A 22,326-nucleotide genomic window follows, 5' to 3' on the forward strand; every position below is an offset into this window, starting at 1 on the left:
GATGTGGGGCTCGATCCCAGGACTCTGGGATCACGCCCTGAGCCGGCAGACGCTTAGCGACTGAGCCACCCAGGCACCCCATACTTTTTGTGTTTTTAGTGCACACATCATTTAATATTTTCTTGATTACTCTGAGTTCTCATTTTATTGCTATACTGTAACTTTTGTACCATTTATTTATTTTTTTAATTATTTACTTTAGAGGGGGGAGGGTCAGAGGCAGAGAGAGTTGTAAGCAGACTCTGCACAGAGCATGGAGTCCAGCGTAGAGCTGGATCTCCTGACCCTGATATCATGACCTGAGCCAAAACCAAGCGTTGGACAGGATTTGGACACCGAACCGACTGGGCCACTCAGGCGCCTCTGTACCATTTTATAATTCAGCTATGACCTTAAGAAATTTCAAGGTAGGGGCACCTGGGTGGCTCAGTTGGCTAAGTGTCTGCCTTCCACTCAGGTCACGATCCCAGGGTCCTGGGATAGAGCCCCATATCGTTGGGCTCTTTGCTCAGCAGAGAGTCTGCTTGTCCCTCTCCCTCTGCCTGATGCTCTGCCTGCTTGTGCTCTCTCTCCCTCTGTGTCAAATAAATAAGTAAAATCTTTAAAAAAAATTTTCAAAGTAGTTGTACCTATGCTAATGACACCAGCATATTCTTTAAATTCTTGTGACTGATTTTTAAAACTGTTCTTCCATTTTTTCCCCTCTTAGCTCTCAGTTCTCCTTGTTGTTACTCAATGTGTCTCCAACAACCTCTGGTATGCAGTTTTCAGTGTATGGTGGGATAGACTGATCAACCTTGTTAGAGTTATGTATAAACAAAGAACAAATAGGCTCTGAATGGAAACCCAAAAGGCTTATTTCCAGAATAAAGTACACGTAATAACGATTTTGACTTTTCAGAAGACTTTTCCCTCTTATGTCACATAATCGGATGGGTAAAATTGGGAATTCATACTTGAAGTTTACAGGGAAATGTATTTTTATGGGTAATTTAAAGCTTACTACTACTATTCTCAATACCGAAAGTACCAAATAGTAATATGCAGAACAGATTCAGTGACAATAAACATAGTAGGATGCCAGATTTTATACCACATTGCTTTTGTTCCAGGGCTGTTGACGTATGGGCCATTGGTTGTCTCGTAACTGAAATGCTCATGGGGGAACCCCTTTTTCCTGGAGATTCTGATATTGATCAGCTATACCATATTATGATGTGTTTAGGTAAGATTATACATCTGCATTTTAAATTTTAGAGGTTTTTGCTCGTATTGTTTCTACAAGTTGTTGGTATATTAAAGATGATACGTGTTTTAAGTGGCAGTAGGGAGCAAATAGAAAATCTCATCTATCTATCTGTATTAATTCATTCTCAGTCTGACTTTCGTTTGTCTGACATATGGTCTTTTTCATGTTCCCATCCACCCTTCTGTCACACTCCCCACAAAGAAAAGAGCAAAGACTGTACATTTTCTCTGCGTTTTTATACTCAATAAATCACATGTAGAGGATGCAAACGGCCGTTTATTTTCTCTGGGTTAGCAAGTGTTTAGTGTAGTGTGACTATTACGCTCATCCTCACCTTCGAATGGAGAGACACAGAGCCTTCCTAGGTAGTTCAATCTTAGTGCTTTGGATGGAATTTTAAAGCTAGACTAGCAAAGTCTTCTTACATTTGTCGAAATATCAACTTCATGTTGGGAGATGGAACTTGGAAAATGGAGATAATAGGAAAACACTTGGGGGGGTTATTTAACTATTGAATTTTAATTTCCAGGGTAGAAATTCAATAAACAATACAATAGCAGAATTTTCATATTTTATACTAGATTAAGTACTAAAATGGAAGAAAAAGATAAAAGTGCTCAAATCAGACCTTAGACACAGGTACAAGATCACTAGATTTCTAAATTTTAAAATAATTTTAACTTGAAAAAATTAGAACAATTTAGTCTTAATTTTAGAATTAAATTCTTAAAGGGTGGAACTGATTTATCTAGATCAGATTCTGATCACATGATTAATAATATGTTCATTGTTTTGGACAGCACTTTATGCTTTGTTGTTAGAAATGAAGTGTGGGTACTTATATCTAAAAAATTATAAAATGTTCTTTCCTTGTCCTTTTTCTATGCTCCCTCATGATTTCAGTTCTATCTATAGTGGCTTGTGAATTTTCTAAATGAGTAGTTTGAGATAAGAACGTTAATTTTCTGGAGTTAACTTGCATCAACACCACTATGAAGACTGCCGGGTGCCACCACCCTAAGAACACTGTTTTCGGTTGATTTTGCATGCTGAGAGAGCCCGAGTCCATAAGCAGTGTCCTAGTCTTCTGTTCACTCCACATTACCTGTTTCTTTGCCCTTTCCATCATGATGTATAATGACAGAGATGTGTGCTATTCTCACTTCCAGGTAATCTAATTCCAAGACATCAGGAGCTGTTCTATAAAAATCCTGTGTTTGCTGGAGTAAGGTTGCCAGAAATCAAGGAAACAGAACCTCTTGAAAGACGCTATCCCAAGCTCTCTGAAGTTGTGATAGATTTAGCAAAGGTAATCATATGTTTACTTTCATACAGTGAGTTTATATTATAGAGACTTGTTTTTCTATTTTTCTTGTCTGGTTGATCTTTTAGGTTAACAATTTCAATATTGATTTAATTTAATTTAATTAATTTATCTTAAGTATACTCTACCCCTGACATGGGGCTCAAAATCACGACCCGGAGATCAAGAGTCGCGTGCTCTACCTACTGAACCAGCCAGGAGGCTCCCACCCCACCCCCTGCCTTTTTTTTTTTTTTTCTGCCAGTGGGCTCTAAGCCCAACTTGGAGCTTGAACTCACAACCCCCAGGTCAAGAGTTGCATGCTCCACTGACAGAGCCAGCCAGGCGCCCTTCTATTGATTTAAAAATTTTTTTAAAGATTTTATTTACTTATTTGAGAGAGAGAGAGAAAGCACAAGCAGGGGGAGTGGCAGAGGGAGAGGGAAAAGCAGGCTCCCCGCTGAGCCGGTAGTCTGATGTGAGACTGGGTCCCAGGATCCTTTTATCATGACCTGAGCCGAAGGAAGATGCTTAACTGACTGAGCCACCCAGGCGCCCCTGATTTTAATTTTTGTACATAAAGAAAGAGTTTCAATAATTTGACAAGGGGATCTTCAGAGAGAAAGGCCTGAAAAACTTACTTGTTTTAAGAAACCATTTAGTGTTGTTATCTAGCATGTTCTAAGTGTGAACACATCCTCACAACATGTTTTAACACTTACAGTGTAAGCCTATGCAAGTGGAAAAGAGAAGAAAAGTAAGATAAGGAAATAAAAAGAAAGGTAAAGAAGTAGCAAAATGTTAAAATATAGGGCATAGGCTCACGACCTATACTGTCTTGTTAAAGAGGCTTTTGCTTAGCTGCTGGATTCACTGAAGTGAGCTCACAAATAAAAGATCATCACCTTTGCCTTGTCTTTGAGGAAGATATTAGGGAAATTCTCACTGGACCTTTGGAACTGTTAGCTCAAAAAATTCTTATTAATTCAGACTGTCCTGAAGTATTGATAAAATAAGTACAAGATATCTGAAACACCAGGATCATATGACATTTTCTCAAGATGTTCTTTGCTTTTTAAATTTTTAAAATAACTCATTAAAATAGTTTAGTAAGCTTATAAAAAATTATAACAAGTTCTTAAAAGAATATATTTCTACTTTTCTATATAATCTTCTAACAGATTCAAATATTTTTTTTTTATTGAGACCAGCTTTATGATGTCTATGGAGATTTAAAGGGAGTTAAGGTAAAACTATAATCCAATTTATGTCCCTTATAATAGAATTATATAACTTTTAAACATTTTATTATGGCAAATTTCAAATACAGAAAAAGTAGAAAGAATAGTAGTATAATGAACCCTCAAATACTTATCATCTAGCTACAGCAATTAACAACCTTTTGACAATCTTTTACCTATCTTCACCTCCCTCAACTTTGTTTTCTGTTGTATTTTGAAGCAAATCCCAGAAACTATATCATTTCACTTATAAATACCTTAATTACTTGTAGAACTTTTCTTGTTCATTTAAAGCTATTTATTGAGTTCCTTCTATTTTTACTGGCACTGAATGGTTCCAATAAATCAGAACAAGACCTGCACTAAAATAAAATAATCTATGTTAAGTATCCAGCACAGTAATATACACAGATAGGCCCTTTCCCTTTCATTCTACAAGGGCTTTAAATTTTAAAAATTTATGATAATTCTTTAATATTATAAAACATCTAGCCAATGCTCAAAGTTTCATTGATTTTCTCATAATTTCTTTTTATAGTTTGAATTAGGATCTACATGATGTCTGTAGATCACAATTGGTTGGCACGTATTTAATTTACAAACTCATATTCATGTCTTTCTTTTTTGTTTAAACCTTGCCATTTATTTGATAAAGAAAGTAGGTTGTTTGACCCTTAGAATTTTCCACATAGTATAGTTTAATATGTTCCTCTCTGTCCTGTATTTCTTATAAACTCGTAATAGAACTAGAGCTTGATCAGAATCAGGTTGATTTTTGGCAAGACTACAGCAGAAGTTTGTATGTTTCCATCTAGAGACATTAAATGTCTGGTGGTCTTTCTTTTTGTGATATTAGCAACCATTGGTGGGCATTGTCTAGATTTGTTCTTTATTCTTTATCATTTATGATATGCTTTTAAAATTTATTGACTCAAAAGAGCAATTTTCTATTTTTCTTTCAAAGATTTTATTTATTTATTTATTTGAGAGAGAGAGAGCATGAGAGGGGGGAGGGGCAGAGAGAGAGGGAGAAGCAGACTCCCCGATGAGCAGGGAGCCTGATGCAGGACTTGGTCCCAGGACTCTGGAATCATGACCTGAGCTGAAGGCAGATGCTTTACCAACTGAGCCACCCAGGCACCCCAATTTTCTATTTTTCTGCATTTAGAAATCTAAATATAGGCAGATTTTCGTTGATATGAGCTGTGTATATTCCTTCGTTTTCCAGAAATGCTTACATATTGACCCAGACAAAAGACCCTTCTGTGCTGAGCTCCTCCATCATGATTTCTTTCATATGGATGGATTTGCTGAGAGGTATAGTACTGACTCATGTTTTCTGGGACACCCCAACCTAGAGTTAAAGTAAGGGTATTCTCTTATTTCTCTACCCACCTGCTTTTATAGGATCTCAAATATTTACCACCCTACCCCTATTCACCCTTAGCAATTATGCAGTTCCTAAGAGTGGTCCCCTGAATTCACTAAATTAAGCATCCTGGTTTTCATGAAGCAGTCACTTCGTGCTTTTCTTTCTGTCTCCCGCTGGTGACATCTACCACTCAGGTCACTGATTTGTATGTTGCTACCAGCTGTGTGATGCCATCATCTTGGGTACTGATGCATTTGCAAACGTTCCATCTCCTGTTGCCACTGAACTTATACCACACCCAGTCCTATGACACTGTTGCCACTGCTGTGCTGGGACTTTGCTGTGCCAAACTTGGGTGTGCCAGAGCTGCTGTCATGCTCTCTTGTGCTGTCCCAGGGCTAGCATCAGTGCAGCTCTCAAAACCCAAAATAGTGAGATGAGTGGCAATGACAGTGCTTTATAGTTTTACAAATCTATTTAATCTTTAGCTTAATAAAAGATACCCGGTTCTCATATTTGCATTCCATTAGTGGTGATACATTGTTTTGATTGAGATATATGAAGAAATTTTGGCCTCACACAAATATGTAGTTACAAAATGGAAGAGTATTTTAATAGCCCTTTCGGATAATTGTGAGTATTCTTTATTGATTCCATACCCCAAACTGTGATACTATACCCAAACTTGACAGTGGTAGTTTCTTAAAGGCTGGTTGCATTGCGGAATCTGAAACATATCAGTGAACTTTTCTTACCCTGTTACATTAAAATCCATTTGTCTCTCTTGCACTTTGAATAGATCTTTTACCCATGCATGCTTTTGTGACATCATTATGAGTCATTTGGAAAATATTGTTTTGTTAAATAATGTAGATCTTTAAAATGATAACATATTTCATTATATAATATCAAAAAGCCATATTCTCTGTCATCAGAAAAGTCTTTTTAAGTATTGGGAATCTGTTGAAGTCACAGTAGTGGACACAAGTTTAACAGAATTCCAATTCTGCATAAAAATTTGAATTTTATCCTTAATACAAATATTATTGGTTGTTTTCCTTTGTTCGTTTAAAAAAATGTCTGCAGAATACTCCAAGTCTGAATAACTGTAGTAGTTTTCTGTCAGTCATTTCAAGTAAAAATGTTCCATGGAAAAAGTGGCTAGTTAAGTTTGTATTTCAAATAATCACACAGTTCCTTTTCTTTTTTCTTTTATTTTTAAAGATTTATTTATTTATTTGAGAGAGAGATAACAAGAGAGAGAGTACGAGCAGAGGGCAGAGGGAGAAGCAGGCTCCCTGCAGAGCAGGGAGCCAGACGTGGGGCTCCATCCCAGGGCCCTGGGATCATGACCTGAGCCAAACGCAGCCGCTTAACTGACTGAGCCACCCAGGCGCCCCCCTAGTCTAGTTTAAAACTCAACTTTTAAAAAAGATTTTATTTATTTATTTAAGAGAGAAGGTGAGTGAGAGAGAGAGAGAGAAGGAACAGGGGGAGGGACAGAGAGAGAGGGAGAAGCAGACTCTCTGCTGAGCAGGGAGCCAGAAGTGGGGCTCAATCCTGGGACTCCAGGATCATGACCTGAGCCGAAGGCAGACGCTTAACGACTTGCGCCACCCAGGCGCCCCACCCAGGCACCCCTTAATACTCAATTTTTAAAAATAAATATCTTGACAATGAATTTTTTTCTAAATTTATCTGTTTTATACAATTTTATTGAATTGACACATGTATTTTTATGTAGATTTTCTCAGGAACTACAGTTAAAAGTGCAGAAAGATGCCAAAAATATTTCTTTATCTAAAAAATCCCAAAGCAGAAAGAAGGAAAAGGAAAAAGATGATCGCTTAGGTGAAGAGAGAAAAACACTTGTGGTACAGGTAAATGACCATGTCTTAAAGTGTATTAAGTTTTTTAAAAAAATTGTTATTTATGTATTTATTTATTTGAGAGAGAGCGAGAAAGAGATCAAGAGGCGGAGGCCAGAGGGAGAAGCAGACTCCCTGCTGAGCAAGGAGCCTGACACAGGGCTCCGTATGCAGACCTAGGATCACGACCTGAGCCGAAGGTAGATGCTTAACCAAACGATCCACTCAGGTGCTCCAATGTGTAATAAGTTTTAGATTTAATTTATCCTTCAATGCTTGGAGTTAAGAAATGAAGATGAAAAAAAGTTTTCTGGGTGGTGAATACGTTAACTTTTGTAAAAATGTTATCTTCTCTTTAGACATTACCTTTTAAAAAACTGTCTTAACATATCGTGTATTGAGTGCCTACTGTGTATCAGACTGTGCAGTAGGTCTTGTCAGGAAATCACATTCATCTAAGGACAGTTAGATACATCTACTCACATATAAACACATGGACCCAAACAGGTGCACACACCCTTTTTTTCCTTAAGTGATAAGAGAGAAAAATATCATTTAAAAAATTTGGTATAGAGCATTTTAAAATTGAGATTTGGGTATTTAATTTATTTGAAGTCTCCTTTTGCAGGGAGGTTATCCAGAGTCTGTTCTTGGTGAGGTAATTCAAGTCCACTGCCAACCCACTTCATTTTCTCAAGTGAACTGGAAGAAGGAGTTCTCAATTTTGTATTTCAATTTTTGTACTTTAGATATATAAGAACAAAAGTGGGCATACTTGTTTCTCTTTCACATTTTTCTACTGAAAAAAATATAAATTTGATATATGTATATATTCTATTAATCTGATATATATATGTGTGTGTGTGTATATATATATGTATATATCTCAGAGCTAGTGTGAATTGCATTTCTTTTTGGGGGGGATTTTTTATTTTAAAGTAATTTCTGCACCCAATGTGAGGCTCAAACTTACAACCCTGAGATCAAGAGTTGCATGCTCTACTGACTGAGCCAGCCAGGTGCCCTGTGAATTTCATTTTTATTCAAAACACACGTCTGACCAAGAATCTTGGGTTTAATTTTAATTCTATAGATAGAATAAAGAAAACAGGGGCACAGTAAGGTGATATTTATGGAATTCTGCTTTAGTTGACAAATTCTTTATAGGAAGAGGTGATTTTTCATTCTCCTCAGATCATTAATGTTATTAACATTTTTATTAATGGTCAGGATACCAATACTGATCCCAAAATTAAAGATTCTAAAGTATTTAAAATAAAAGGATCAAAAATGGATGGAGATAAAGTTGAAAAAGTCAGTCGAGCTTCAAATGCCAGCTGTCTCCCTGACAATGGGATGAGTCACATCGGAATGGTGCCTTCTACAAGCCTCCGAGATTGCAGCAATGGCAGCGTGGGTCATACTAGAAATCCAGGCGTGGCAATCCCTCCACTCGCACACAATCTTTCTGCAGTGGCTCACGGTATTAATTCTGGAATGGTGACTATCCCAGGAGTTCAGAGTTACAGGTATGAATTAGGAAAATAAGAACAAAGTGCTGTTTAAGGGTACGTTTGCAAATTGCGAGTGTTTATCAATGCAACCACATTATGTTACTTTCTGGCTTCTGGGTGCTCCTCATTCTTGCCAGGATTCTATTTCAAAAGCCTTTTGGCCTATGTGATAAAAATTATTAGCATTTGATTAAAAAAAATTCACCTGAGTACTAAGAAAGGACTGTATTGTTTAAGGTGAAAGAAGCTCTACAACTATTTAGTCTAAAAACATGAAAGGAGGTTATCATAATAAAAGAAGTAATTGGTTTTAAGGGTCCGCTGTTACATGGTATGGCTGTGGGCATTTGGTGGTACAAAGAAACTCATTTTGGAAATTTTGCTGGAGGGAAAGTAGTTTATTTGGTTGGACCTGGGAGCTAGGTGGGAGGCATGAGGGTAGTGGCAAAGGACAGAATGTTTCACCAGATCTGTGTTCATTGTGTATTTAAGAACAGGCATTAAATGCTGATTAAACTGCAGGTCGCTTGGTTTTGTGTCATTTGGTTTTGGTTTTGTGCTTGAAGAATAATTACTGCTGGTTCTAACATAAATTTTTTGTCGTTACAGAGTGGATGAGAAAACCAAGAAGTATTGTATTCCATTTGTAAAACCAAATAAACATTCTCCATCAGGCATTTATAATATTAATGTGACCACATCAGTAAGTGAACTATTCCCAGTGGTAAAAGAGCAAACATTAGTCATTTCTAGACTTCCACTCATGTTAAATATAGTAGGGAAGAACTGAGAATTTTATTTGGAGACATACCATAGAGTGGAATCTTAATTATATGTATATCATTCCAACCTGTCATAATCAAATATGTGAAAGTCTTAAAGTTTAAGTAAGTTTTGCAAGCCTAGAAGTTTATAAGATATTATTTAAATGACATCTGCTTTAATTTTTTTGGTAACAGTAAATTTACTTAACTTAATACTTGGTGATCAGTTCTTTTGTAGAGTAGGTGACAAGATAAAGTGTTATACCTCACTCATGCCAGGTTTTTGGTGAAAGTATTCTATGTATTCATTTACAAATATTTATTGATTATGTATTATGTATGAGACACTGGAGATGAATAAATCAAATCCCTCTCTTCCGAGAGCTCATGGTCTAGCATAGGGTCAACACATTCGAACAGTGTCAGCTTATAATAGTGGAAGCATATACAAGGTTCAGAGGTCTTCTGAAGATTCAGAGGAGTGCTATGCTCAACATAACTGCCAGAATACTTCTTTTTAAAGTTAACTTAAATTATCATTATTCTTCCATTCAAAACCCTCCATTGGCTTGTCATCTCTGAGTAAAGATCAAAGTCCTTAACAGCTCCTGTAAGTCCCTGATTGACCCACTTCCCCAGCCCTTTATTCCATCCCAACTAATCTCATTCTTTGTTTTTTTAAAGATTTTATTTATTTATTTACTTGACCGAGAGAGAGGGAGACAGCCAGCAAGAGAGGGAACACAAGTAGGGGGAGTGGGAGAGGAAGAAGCAGGCTCCCAGTGTTGGAGCCTGATGTGGGATCACGCCCTGAGCTGAAGGCAGACGCTTAACCCCTGTGCCACCCAGGCGCCCCATTCTTGATCAATCTATTCCAACACCCTGGTTTCCTTGTATTCCTTGAACGTGACCAGACATGCTCCTACATTGGGGCTTTTGCACTTATTTCATCTGCTTTAGAACATTCTTTCCCCAGATAATCCAAAGAATTTGCTCTTTCTCCTCCTTGGCTTACACGAAACCTTATTGTGAGGTCTTCCCTAATATTTGAACTCATTTTGTCTCCCGTTACTCTTTATCCTCTCTCCTTGCTTAATTTTTTCCCATTGCATAACCTAACAGCCTCTATATTCGCTTATTTATATATTGTCTCTCTCCCCCAACTACAGTATAAGTTTCCAAGGCAGGAATATGTGCTTTGTTTGTTTCCTTGCAGCTCTACCTCATACCTAGAACAGTGTCTAGCACATAGAAGATGCTTAAGGAATGTGGTGAATGAATTCTTCTGCCAGGGAGTGGGAGGTGTCGATGTATTCCCAAAGGAGTATTCTCCCAGATTTCCCTCCTCTGCCCTTCTCATTATCCTCAGGCTGAAAAAAATATAGCCTTCTTTTCATATCTCTCATGATTTGGGCATTACATTTGTTTTTCTCTTCATTATTCTTGACCCACAATTTCTATAACGATAGTCCTTTCCTTTTTTTCACACCCTACTGATTTCTTTGTAGATATTTTTGTGTTTTACATTCTTGGTCTGCTTTGGAAGATTACTTTGATCAGCAAAGCTTTTCAGGGTAGCTGGCTTAATACCACGTTGCTGGAATTGATGTCGGCCTTCTTTCAGGCATTGTGTAATCAAGGCTGGCTGTTAATTTTAGATCTTATTTCTGTTTATCCTTATTTTTAAGAGGCGGTCAAGAGAGGAGGTAGAGATTAGTGGGGAGAAGACACACTTGAGTCTTTTCTTGATGAAAATTAATGGAGGCAGAGTTAAGCCTAAACTTTCTTCAACATCTAGGTTGAAGACCAATACCCCTCTCCCCTGCCTCATGCTCTAATTCTGAGATGTGAATAATGTGTTATGATAAACATCTCTTATATATCTTATTTGTCACTCTTTGAATATGTAAATCTAGTAGTTTGAACTCATTATTTTTTGTACCTTTTTTTGAACTAATTATTTTATTTTATAACTGATTTGACCCAAGAGCCTTAGCACTTACTCTATTCAAAGAATAAGCAGAAACATCCAAATAAAGGAACTCAAAAGCTCACTGCGGGACTCCTGAAGTTTTGTGTTGTTGTTAAATTCCTAAAGTTTAGGATATCAATATATTAGTTACAAAAGGGGCAAGCCAAGCTTACCTGGAAGCTAATTAACTTGTGTTAATCATTCTGATTTTAGGTCACTAGTGAAAAGAGCCTACTTCAGGCAAGTAAGAAAAGAAGAGAATACTCCAAGACAGATGTCCGCTTGCCTGAACTAAGCTATAATCATCTCCCTGAACTAAGAGCCTTGGAAGGTGTAGGTATGTTTATAATGCTTTCACTTTTTCAGCCTTTTTGTACACATTATTAAAAATGTATGTTAAATAAACTAACAAAATATTAAAAATAAAAATTAGAGTAACTTCACATATTTCTGTAACTAGGTACAGACTTATGTAAGTAAATATGTACACTGAGTACATACTGAGGGACAGATACAGAATGTGGAAAAACTAAAAATAATGTCTAATCTTTTCACTGTGTTTATGGTTATTTTTATTTAGCTCGAAATTCCAGGTTAATAAAGAAAGAGAACAAAAATCTCTCAGAATCTCGAATTCCTTCCCTGGCCACTATTGACTTGCACACGCCCAATATTGCATTACATCAGGTACAGAAATCCTCTCTCTCTTGGTTGGGTAGAACTTGGGTCTCATACTTCCTTATTAAAGTCGCTTAGGGATGTTTGCTCTTAAGGGCTGGGCACGTTTACTGGTGGGATCTATACCATTTTGTTTGTTAATTTTTTTCTTATTGTTCATTGCACTTAGTACCTTTATTACATGTATATTTATATAGACATTTTCCAGCTTACAGTCATCAATTTTTTATAGATTAAAAATGCATGCATGTGTGTATGCGTGTATGCAACTTAGCTATGGCTTTTATATAACTTTTGTGGTAATTTATAGTATTTCACTGCATTAACCCCAGTGTTATAACCCATATTTCACTCCTTGAATTGGTTTTATATTTTTAAAATATATCATCTATTTGACATTTTCCCCTAAGACAATCCATTCCATGCATGTTAAAGACTGGTTCTTCCATATATAATTATTTTTCTATAATTTCTCTTAATTCTTCAGAAGACTTACATTTCTGCTGCTTCAACAACAGTCGTATCACTCATTTTCACATTAAGAAAACTGGCAGATTTTTAAATTTCCTGAGCCAACCATAGCTAGTTATAAACTTTAGATATGTATCATTGGATTTACAGATTTCTCACTTCTCCTTGACGCTGGACAACTTTTGTTTTGGGATTTAATTCTCCGTCCACATTATTAAAGCATTTCTGTTTCCTAGACAGCACCTGCATGTTGCCTCTGTATCTATATGGATGCTTTTTTCTACCACTCTCCTTAAATAATTTTGTAGAGCTCTACAAACAAGGGGAATAATATTGTTGAGGGTAACAAATTACAGAGGCAGTTACCCAGTGATACTGAGAAACGGGTTTATTGACTGCTATTACTTTGCCTTATCTCCTGCTAACAATTTCTGCAGCAGCACAATCAAAACTAAACAAATTCCTGTTGTGTGAAGATTAATTACCGTAACACATTTTACTTTTAGGAACTACAGAGTTTCAAAAAATTCCTTGTATACTTCTAAACTTAAATTTAATGTGGGGGCGCCTGGGTAGCGCAGTCGTTAAGCATCTGCCTTCGGCTCAGGGCGTGATCCCGGCGTTCCGGGATCGAGCCCCACATCGGGCTCCTCGGCTGAGAGCCTGCTTCTTCCTCTCCCACTTCCCCTGCTTGTGTTCCCTCTCTCGCTGGCTGTCTCTCTGTCACATAAATAAATAAAATCTTTTAAAAAAAATTTAATGTGTATATTAAAGGTGGAGAATTTTTCACTTTCTTTCTGTGAGCGTACTATTGTTCAAAACCGCTCTTCGTGGGTCACGTAACCAAATCTAGTTTCACGAAATAGAAGAAAGGCTTTGGCGGCCTTCATACTTCTAAATTTTTATTTGTTCCTTTGAACTAACCCTCTTATATTTATAAACTGGTTCTGCATTTTTATCCTTAATTTACTTGTTCATTTCCCAGTCGTATTTAAAATACACTAAAGGTGAAAGTAGGTGTAGTGAAAAACACAAATTAACACCAAAATAAGATGGATTTGTGTGTGGAAAATCTGAATGGGAAGAGAAACGACAGGACACTGAAGGAAGAGGCTTTCTGGCCCAGCCGTGACTTGCCTGCACCCTTCATGGTATGGATCAGTACACTGAACTACGTTTTGTTTCTGTGCCTAACACAAACATTTTCACATTTATAAAAGTCTATTTTTATAGACTTCTGGAACATCTGTAAGATAGATTTTTGTAAGTAAAGTATGGCATAATCCATGGAATCTGTCTCCACTCACCCACTCCCTACATACTTCCACATGGCATGTACTTTTCTATGCACATAGCTACCCATTTTTTTCTCTAAGCAGTTCAAGCTTCATCCCACAAATTTTCATACATTGTATTTTCATTGTACTCAGTCCAAACATTTTCTTAGTTCCCTTGTAATTTCTTATTTAACCCAGCAATTATTTAGAAATGTGTTGTTTTATAGTTAAATATTTGGGGTTTCCCTAGTATTTTATTATTATTGATTTATAATTTAATTCCATGCGGTCAGAGAATATACTGTGTATGCTTTTGATTGCTTTAGATTCATTGAGATCTGTTTTATGACCCAGCATATGGTCTAGATTATCTTGGTGAATGAACCTGTTCCCTTGAGAATAATGAAATCCTTCAGTTTTTGGACATAGCCTACTGTAAATATGAAATTAGATTAAAGTGGTTGATAGTGTTCTTCAGATCTTCTGTGTCCTTAATGATTTTTTGGTTTGTTTGTTTGGTCCTATCAGTTCCTGAAAGAGTGCTGTCAAAATCTTTTACTGACTATGGAGTTATTTTTCTCTTATATCTGTTTATTTTTGTTTCATGTATTTTAAATCTCTATTATTAGGTACATATACTCTTATAATTGTTTTTGTTTTCCTGATGCACTGTTCCTCTTATCATTAAGAAATGTCTATCTTTATCTCTTGTAGTGCTCTGTGCCACAAAGTCAATTTTATCTGAGATTAAGATAGCCACTCCAGCCTACTTGTACTTATTTGTTTCCATGGTATATCTTCTTACTTTCATACAATCTGTTTTTAAAATTTACAGTGTTTCCTATAAGTAGGTTCTTTCTTTTGTATCCATTCTGTCAGTTCAATTCTTTTAATTGAAATACGTATTAGTGTTCTACTGCTGCTGATAAACTACTATGACTTAAAATATTTATTATCTCACGGTTTCCATGGGTCAGAAGCCCAGGGCACAGCTGCTTCTTTCCCTGAGTCTCACAGGTCGAAATCAAGATGTCAGCAGGGCTGCATTTCTTTCTGGAGGCTCTGGGGGAGAATCTATTTCCTGGCCCACTCAGATTGTTGGCAGAATTTAGCTCCATGAGTTTGTGGGACTGAGGTCCCTGTTTCTTTGCTGGCTGACCCCTGGGGGTTGCGTCAGCTGCTAAAGGCTACCCACATTCATTGGCTTGCGGCCTACCTCTCCATGCACAAAGCTAGCAAGAGTGGTCAAGTCCTTCTTACTCTTTGACCCTCTCTTGCCTCCCCTTCTGCCTCATCTCTGACTTACTCTTCTGCTTTTAAGAGTGCCCGTGATCGGCTTACCAGGTCTACACTGGGCCTGCCAGGATAATCTTTCTATCTGGGGGTCAGCTGATTAGTAACATTAATTCCCATGGGCAAAGCTGCTTCATAGCAGGAGCTAAATTAGTTTGATTGACTAAGCAGGGACAGGAATCTTAGGGGGATAGCTTCAGAATTCTGCCTGCTAGTGAATACTTAGGCCATTAACATTTAATCCGATTATTGGTATATCTGGATCTAGCTCTATATATTACATAGATATGAAGATCTATATAGATATATATATATTATATATATATATCATATAGATATAAGATCTAGCTCTTTATATTATTCGTTCTTTTTTGTTTGTTCCTTTTTTTTCCCTTTGCAGTCTTCTTTTGCATTTGAATATTTTTAGTATTGGCTTTTTGGGGATATTTCTTAGTATGATTTTTTTTAGTGATTGCTCTAGGTTTTGCAATATACATAACTAATCTTTCACAGTGTGCCTAAATATTATACCACTTGTAAAATGTAGAAACCTTGCAACATATTTCCTTTTACTCCAACCGGGACTTTATATAGAATTATATGTCCTTTATTTACATACACTGAAAACTGTACTAGGTCATCCATTTTGCTCTAAACAGTCATAAATATTTTAAGCAACTTAGGGAAAAAAGTAGTCTTCTATATTTACCTAACCACTTACCGTTTCTGTTGTTCTTACCTTCTTTCTTAAAGATTACGGTTTTGCTTTTTGGTGTCATGTTTCTTTAGCTTGAAAAACTTTCGTTAGCATTTCCTCCAGAGCGGTCTGATGAGTGACAAACACTTCATTTGATAATGACTTTATTTTGCCCTCATTCCTTAAAAATATTTTCACCAGATAAAGAATTTAAGTTGGTAGGTTGCTTTTTAAAATTTTTTCTTCCAGGATTATAAAGACATCATTCCTTTATCTTCTGATCTGTCTGATTTCTGGTGAGACATTTTAAGGCATTTGAATTGTTCACCTGTATGTAATGTTTCATTTTTGTCTAGCTGCTTTTTTTTTTTTTTAAAGATTTTATTTATTTATGTGACAGAGAGACAGCCAGCGAGAGAGGGAACACAGCAGGGGAGTGGGAGAGGAAGAAGCAGGCTCACAGCGGAGGAGCCTGATGTGGGGCTCGATCCCAGAACGCCGGGATCACGCCCTGAGCCGAAGGCAGACGCTTAAGGACTGCGCCACCCAGGCGCCCCTGTCTAGCTGCTTTTAAGATTTTATCTTTATCTTTTCGTGTTCATTAGTTTGGATATGATGCATCTAAGCATTGTTTTCTTTGAATGAATATTGTTTGGCATTTGCTGAGCTTCTTGATTTATAAACTCACCTCTTCTATCAAATTTCAGGTACTGTATTTTTAAGTCCTAAAATCTCTACTTGGTTCTTTTTTAGGGCTTATATTTCTCTGCTAGGAATTCCTGTTTCTTCATTCATTTTAAGTATATTTTATTTTACCTCATGTAACATAGTTATATTACTTCTTTAAAGTCCATTTCTCTTTCTGTCTCTCTTCCGATCTATCTATATAACTTACCTAAGTTTATAAAGTCCCAACATCTGGGCCATCTCAGGATTGGTATCTGTTGATTACCTTTTCCCATGAGAATTGATCATACTTTCCTGGATCTTTTTTTTTTTTTAAGATTTTTAAAATTTATTTGGCAGAGAGAGAGAGCACAAGCAGGGGGAATGGCAAGCAGAGGGAGAGGGAGAAGCAGGCTCCCTGCTGAGCAGAGAGCCTGGCAAGGACGGGGGGCTTGATCCCCGGACCCAGGGATCATGACCTGAGCCGAAGGAAGATGCTTAGCTGACAGCCACCCAGGTGCTCCGCTGTATCTTTTTATGGCCAATGATTTTGACTGTATCTTGGAAACTGTGAATGTAATGTTGTGTAGCCTTTGGGTCCTGTTATAATCCTTTATATTCCTCTGGAGAATGTTGAAATTTTTGTTTTAGCAGGCAGTCATCCAAGTTTTGTTCACACTATAAATTCTGCCTTATCTCCTGTGAAACGTGTTTCAAATCTCAGTTCTCTAAATCTTTATATCATAGTTTGCATCTGTCCTGTGCTTATGTGGCTCAGGGGTTAGCTGGACACTTGGCAGGTAATTCAAATCTCAGTTCAGTTCTCGCAAGCCTTTGCTGTGCTCGTGGGGCTAGCCCATGCATGCATGCTTCAGGAACTGGGCTGAGACTCCTGTGGGTCTATACACAGAATTAGAGGGTCACCTCCCCTAATTGTCTTCCCTCCAGGACCATCCCCCTCACCCCCTATACTTTCTGGCCTGCAGGGACCCTTTTTCCTGGTTTCTCTGGGATAACAAGGGAGTTTCTTTCAGACTTCTGACCTCTTGTACTTCTTCATTACTCTGAGACTAGGGCCTGCCTTTTGGGCAAAGGCACAGGAGTGAAAAACAAAGTTGGAAATTTACCCCCATGTGAAGGATCACATTGCCAGCTTTTGACTCCTCTCCTTAATCTTCAGTTGTTTTTTATATTTTTCCTAAAGGGTTTTATTTGTTTGGTAATAAGTAGGAGAGATGGGCTGGAGTGGGTTTGTACTACCGCGGCACATCAGAAATATCTTGTAACATATGTATCAACAAAGAGGTCAGAGAATAACATCTCTTTACTTCATCACCCTCTTCCGTGCCCGCAGCCTGAGCTATGAACCGTTAATTCTAAACATCTGGTATTTGAACAACAAGAGTTGGGGTTTTCAGAGGAGTGGGACTTTTACAATTATTGAGAATCTGTAATGCTCGAGTATTAACTTACAGGTACCAGGATCTCCCCTGTCAGGTGATTCGGAGGCCGATTTGCCTCGGGTGGAACACCAGCACTGAGAGTCATTTTGGTTCTGAACTGGGTATGTCTGGTTTCTCATACTTAAAGCAAAGTAACCTTCCATCAGAAATATTTTGTAGCTTGCTGAAGTTCAAATTCTGCAGCTAAAACGTTCTCCAGTGATTGATTCCATGAGAACTCCTGACAGAGAGAGTTGAGCCACTTAAAAAAACAGAAGTGGCATTTGTCTCTGGGATGAATCTCTTTTCATAGCGCTTGCATCTCTTGCTCTTAAACTAATCTGCATTTTATTGGATACAGTATTGTGAATTTATGGTGACAAGTGCTGTGGAAGGATATATACTTATCTCTCTTATCAGTCATTTGAACCTTTGGGCTTTTAAAGCAAGAAAGACAAAATGATTGCTTGGTCATCTTTTTTCCCGATACAGAGGGATCTGCACTATACTAGATGATTGCCTTCCTTTTATTTATTTTTATTTTAATTTTTAATTTTTTGCTTCTAATGGACTTTATCATTGTCCTGCTGCTACACCACAGTAAAAAGGGCCCTGCAAGCCCCAGGCCTGTACCATGTGTCACCACAGTGAAAACAGGGCCCCTGGAACATGTTTCCACCCCACTGTGGACCTACTCACAGGATAAATACATGTTACACATTAGTTTTTAAAGAAAAAAAGAATAAATAACTTAAGTGACTAGGCACCAACAGCGATTTGAAAAATTAAAGGTCAATTTTAAATGGTAACAGGATTGCCTTCCTTTGAAGTATAACTGCTTAGTACTAAAAAAACGAAAAACAAAAATCAGACCTTTTGAGTGGTAATTTACTGTGTGACAAGTCATCCAATGTTTAGTATCTTATTAACCCTGTAAAAGGTGATGATAATAAAACCCCACATTCTCATCAGTGTGTTGTTGAATTAATCCGTTAACCTCCACAGAGCATTTTGAATGTCTGTGACATCATATGTGAATTTACTATGAAGTGAACAAGCCTCAAGTTTTAATTCCTCACAGGTACAGGTCCCCCTTCCAAGGCCCTGGGAGAAATCTTTGCAGTGCACTCATTACACAAACTGTATGAACTGTAGCCTCTGTGAAACTTGCATCTATTTTGTCAAAACTAGTTATTATTTGCATAAAAGGAGATGATATGCTATACATGACAGTTTCGGTTCATAATTGTCCTAAAGATTGTCTTTAAAATCTTGTTTTTGATATATATGGTCTAAAGTTTTCTTGGACTGTGTAATATTTACAATATTGTAATTATATTCAATGTGAGAAAGCAAATGAGATAGAAATCCATTTCTAGAAAGACTTGATGTAAACCATTTGGGCATATGTCCCCCTGTGATTTTAGCTGCTGCTGTAGCCCTTGAGATGACATCCTCTTGCAACAAACTGCTGATACCCTACGAAGAGAGATTCACGGTTTTGTCCTTTACTTCTGAACTGCCTACATTTTCTGAGGAAGGCCTTGCAGAAGAAAAACAAAAACTTCCAAGTGTTTCCAAGGAAGATTGAATAAGTCCCTCCCCAACTGCCCTCCTGTCACCTTTCAAATTCACTGTTGCTATTTCAAGATCTAGCCAATGGAAGAATAGTGATATGGTTCTTGTTACATGAATGTGTATTTACTATTAGTAGATTGTGCATTTAAAATTACCCAAGACTTAAAATGAGTTTAAAAAGGGAGAAAGAAACATTATAATGGTCATGTTATATGAACTTTCTGTGTTATCTGTATTAATGTGTACATTTATTTAGGAATGGGTTTGGTGGAGGTAGGTGATTAAAAACTAGGATCAGTAAGAGAAAATGTTTCCTTTACGCTAATTTAACTATAAATATACATTTAAAAAGCTTGCTTGTTTCTCAGCTTTAAGGAGATGTAATTGTTCTCTATGGATAGATGTATGTCTTTGGTTTCTGTGATTCTTGTTGTTTGATCACTGTATTATGGGAATCTGGCCTCTGCTATCTTCTAAGAACCACACTAATGCAAATTGCTCAAAGAAACCTTTTATGTCTAATCATTTAGTATGACTCTGACCTTAGATGGTCCTCTGTATTATAAGACTGTGGTGCCAGTGTTGCTGCGTGCAGGGACAGGATTGAAATAAGAATGGTGAAGGAGAATCTTGTAGGTATACCTCAAGTTGAGGACTGTGCTTGTCATTGAGAAAGGAAGTATATACATATAAAATTAGGAGATGGGAAGCTGGCTTACCGACCTACTTGGACTGATTACTTTTCTCTTGACCAGTTATTGTTGAATTCCCCTCGAATAGGCTTTGGGAAGGAAATGTCCACCGTTAACGGATTTCATTCCTGTCTACTGATGGTTTGAGGGTGATAGCAGACAGAACAGAGAGGTGTTGCTGTCTTCTCGTTTCCTCAAACACTTTGGCCTTCCCGAAAGTTCTTCATTAATGGGTAAAACTATCTACCTACAGTCCACACATCTTTTCTCGTGCCCCAGTCCATGACTTTCAGGTGGGAAGCTTAAGCCAATTTGGCTCTAGGTTTTTGGTTTCTCGTTTGCTGGTCATACTCTGCATTTATGGTTTTAGAGAATGGTTGTTAAGGGGACCAGAATTTGTGTGGGTTTTCTGCCTTAACCAGTTAACAACGTGTTGTTTTTTTCCAAAAGGCGCTGACTGGAATTTAGCCCAAGAATTTAACTAGCACTTTTCTCTATTACTCCGCGGAGCTTAATATTGAAATTCTGACTTTAGATACTTGGTCCTCAAAAGAGCAGGACATTCAGGAGGTGGCAAATTGAGGGATTCCAGTGTAGAAGTCTATACGTGGTTCAATTAAAATTCGGTCTTGATTTTTAACCTCTGACCAGGTGTTTGACAGATTTGTATGACTAACATACTAGGCAAAATTCATGTGTAGGCATTAATATACTTCACATTGAGATATTATTTTATTTTTACTTTAAAAAGCATTGCCAACAGACTGTACAGGGTGTGAAGCAGACAATACTTAAAAGCGAAGTGGCTTTACAGCTTATTTTGATGTTATTTTTATCTAAATATCAGTGTGAACATATCGCCTCAATGTCTGAGGATCTAGGATTAATTACCTTTTCATTTCTATATTTGCTTTTGGTATCTTTTGCCTATTAAAACATTTTGCGAACTTTAGAATTAAGGAACTAAACATAATTTACTGTAAGTGCAAGTTGAGACTCGAGGATCATATCTGGTTAGAACCTTGGCAGAACTATCTGAAAAAGAAAATTTTGCAAACTGAGGCTATAGTTACCAAACCAAAAATAATTCTTTCAGTTTAAGATTACTTTGCTCTCTTTACAAGGATATGATTAAACCTAATAGGAAATATATGTATGTCCTGGTGGGGGGAAATGGGCTTGCTGTGTGGATGTATGTTTTACAATTAATAAATATTATATCTTACTGAGCTCCATAGATGGTTTTATTTGCATTTATTTAAGAGAATACAAATAATGTATATAACATATGGAATTCAACAAATAAATTTGAAATAATCTGTTAATTCTCTTTTGGAAACTTTGGATACAGGGGTGGCAAGTTGTCTTTTTTTAATTAAGTTTTTAATTTTAATTCCAGTGTAGTTAACATAGTGTTATGTTAGTTTCAAGTGTACAATATAGTGATTCAACAACTCTATGCTCAACAACACAGTGCTCATCACGGTAAGTGTACTCTTAATCCCCTTCACCTATTTCACCCTCCCCCCATTTCACCATTCACCTCCCCTTTGGTAACCCTCTATTTGTTCTCAATTTAAGGGTCTGTTTTTGGGTCTTTTTTTCTCCCTTTGTTTGTTTGTTTTGTGCCTTAAATTCCACATGAGTGAAATCATACGGTATTTGTCTTTCTCTGACTGGCTTATTTCGCTTAACTAATACTACTCTCTAGATCCATCCATGTTGTTGCAGATGGCAAGATTTCATTCTTCTTAATGGTTGAATAATAGTCCATTTTTATATCTATACCACTTCTGCTTTATCCGTTCATCTATAGATGGACACTTGAGTTGCTTCCATAATTTGGCTCTCGTGAATAATGCTGCTATAAACATAGGGATGCATGTATCTTTTTGAATTAGTATTTTTATATTCGTTGTATTGTATTCTATACAATTAGTATTTTTTTCCACTACCCAGTAGTGGAATTACTGGATCATATAGTAGTTCTGTTTTTAATTTTTTGAGGAATCTCCATACTGTTTCCCACAGTGGCTACACCAGTTTGCATTCCCACCAAGAGTGCATGAGTGTTCCTTCACATCCTTGCCAACACTTGTTGTTTTTAATGTTTTTTGTTTTTTTGTTTTTTAGCCATTCTGATAGATTTGAGGTGTTATCTCATTGTGGTTTTGACTTGTATTTCCCTCATGATGAATGATGTTGAGCATCTTTTCATGTGTCTGTTGGCCATTTGTATGTCTTCTTTG

At 37.0% G+C, this 22,326-nt stretch overlaps 1 protein-coding gene across 1 annotated transcript in view; it reads left to right on the forward strand.

Moving 5' to 3' along the window:
• The window catches only part of CDKL2 (cyclin dependent kinase like 2), a 34,740-nt gene extending 13,428 nt beyond the window's left edge, over nucleotides 1-21,312 (forward strand). The window contains exons 5-14 of the mRNA XM_045789672.2: nucleotides 1,113-1,225; nucleotides 2,419-2,558; nucleotides 5,022-5,110; nucleotides 6,910-7,045; nucleotides 8,264-8,562; nucleotides 9,157-9,250; nucleotides 11,497-11,620; nucleotides 11,864-11,970; nucleotides 17,841-17,929; nucleotides 19,235-21,312. Of these exons, the coding sequence (XP_045645628.2) occupies nucleotides 1,113-1,225; nucleotides 2,419-2,558; nucleotides 5,022-5,110; nucleotides 6,910-7,045; nucleotides 8,264-8,562; nucleotides 9,157-9,250; nucleotides 11,497-11,620; nucleotides 11,864-11,970; nucleotides 17,841-17,906 (1,168 nt within the window). The 3' untranslated portion in view covers nucleotides 17,907-17,929; nucleotides 19,235-21,312. The remainder of the gene's footprint in view (nucleotides 1-1,112; nucleotides 1,226-2,418; nucleotides 2,559-5,021; nucleotides 5,111-6,909; nucleotides 7,046-8,263; nucleotides 8,563-9,156; nucleotides 9,251-11,496; nucleotides 11,621-11,863; nucleotides 11,971-17,840; nucleotides 17,930-19,234) is intronic.
• Nucleotides 21,313-22,326: the final 1,014 nt, after the last annotated feature.

The sequence above is a fragment of the Ursus americanus genome, chromosome 8, assembly GCF_024610735.1.
Source record: "Ursus americanus isolate L20-20 chromosome 8, mUrsAme1.1.p, whole genome shotgun sequence".
NCBI lineage: Eukaryota > Metazoa > Chordata > Mammalia > Carnivora > Ursidae > Ursus > Ursus americanus.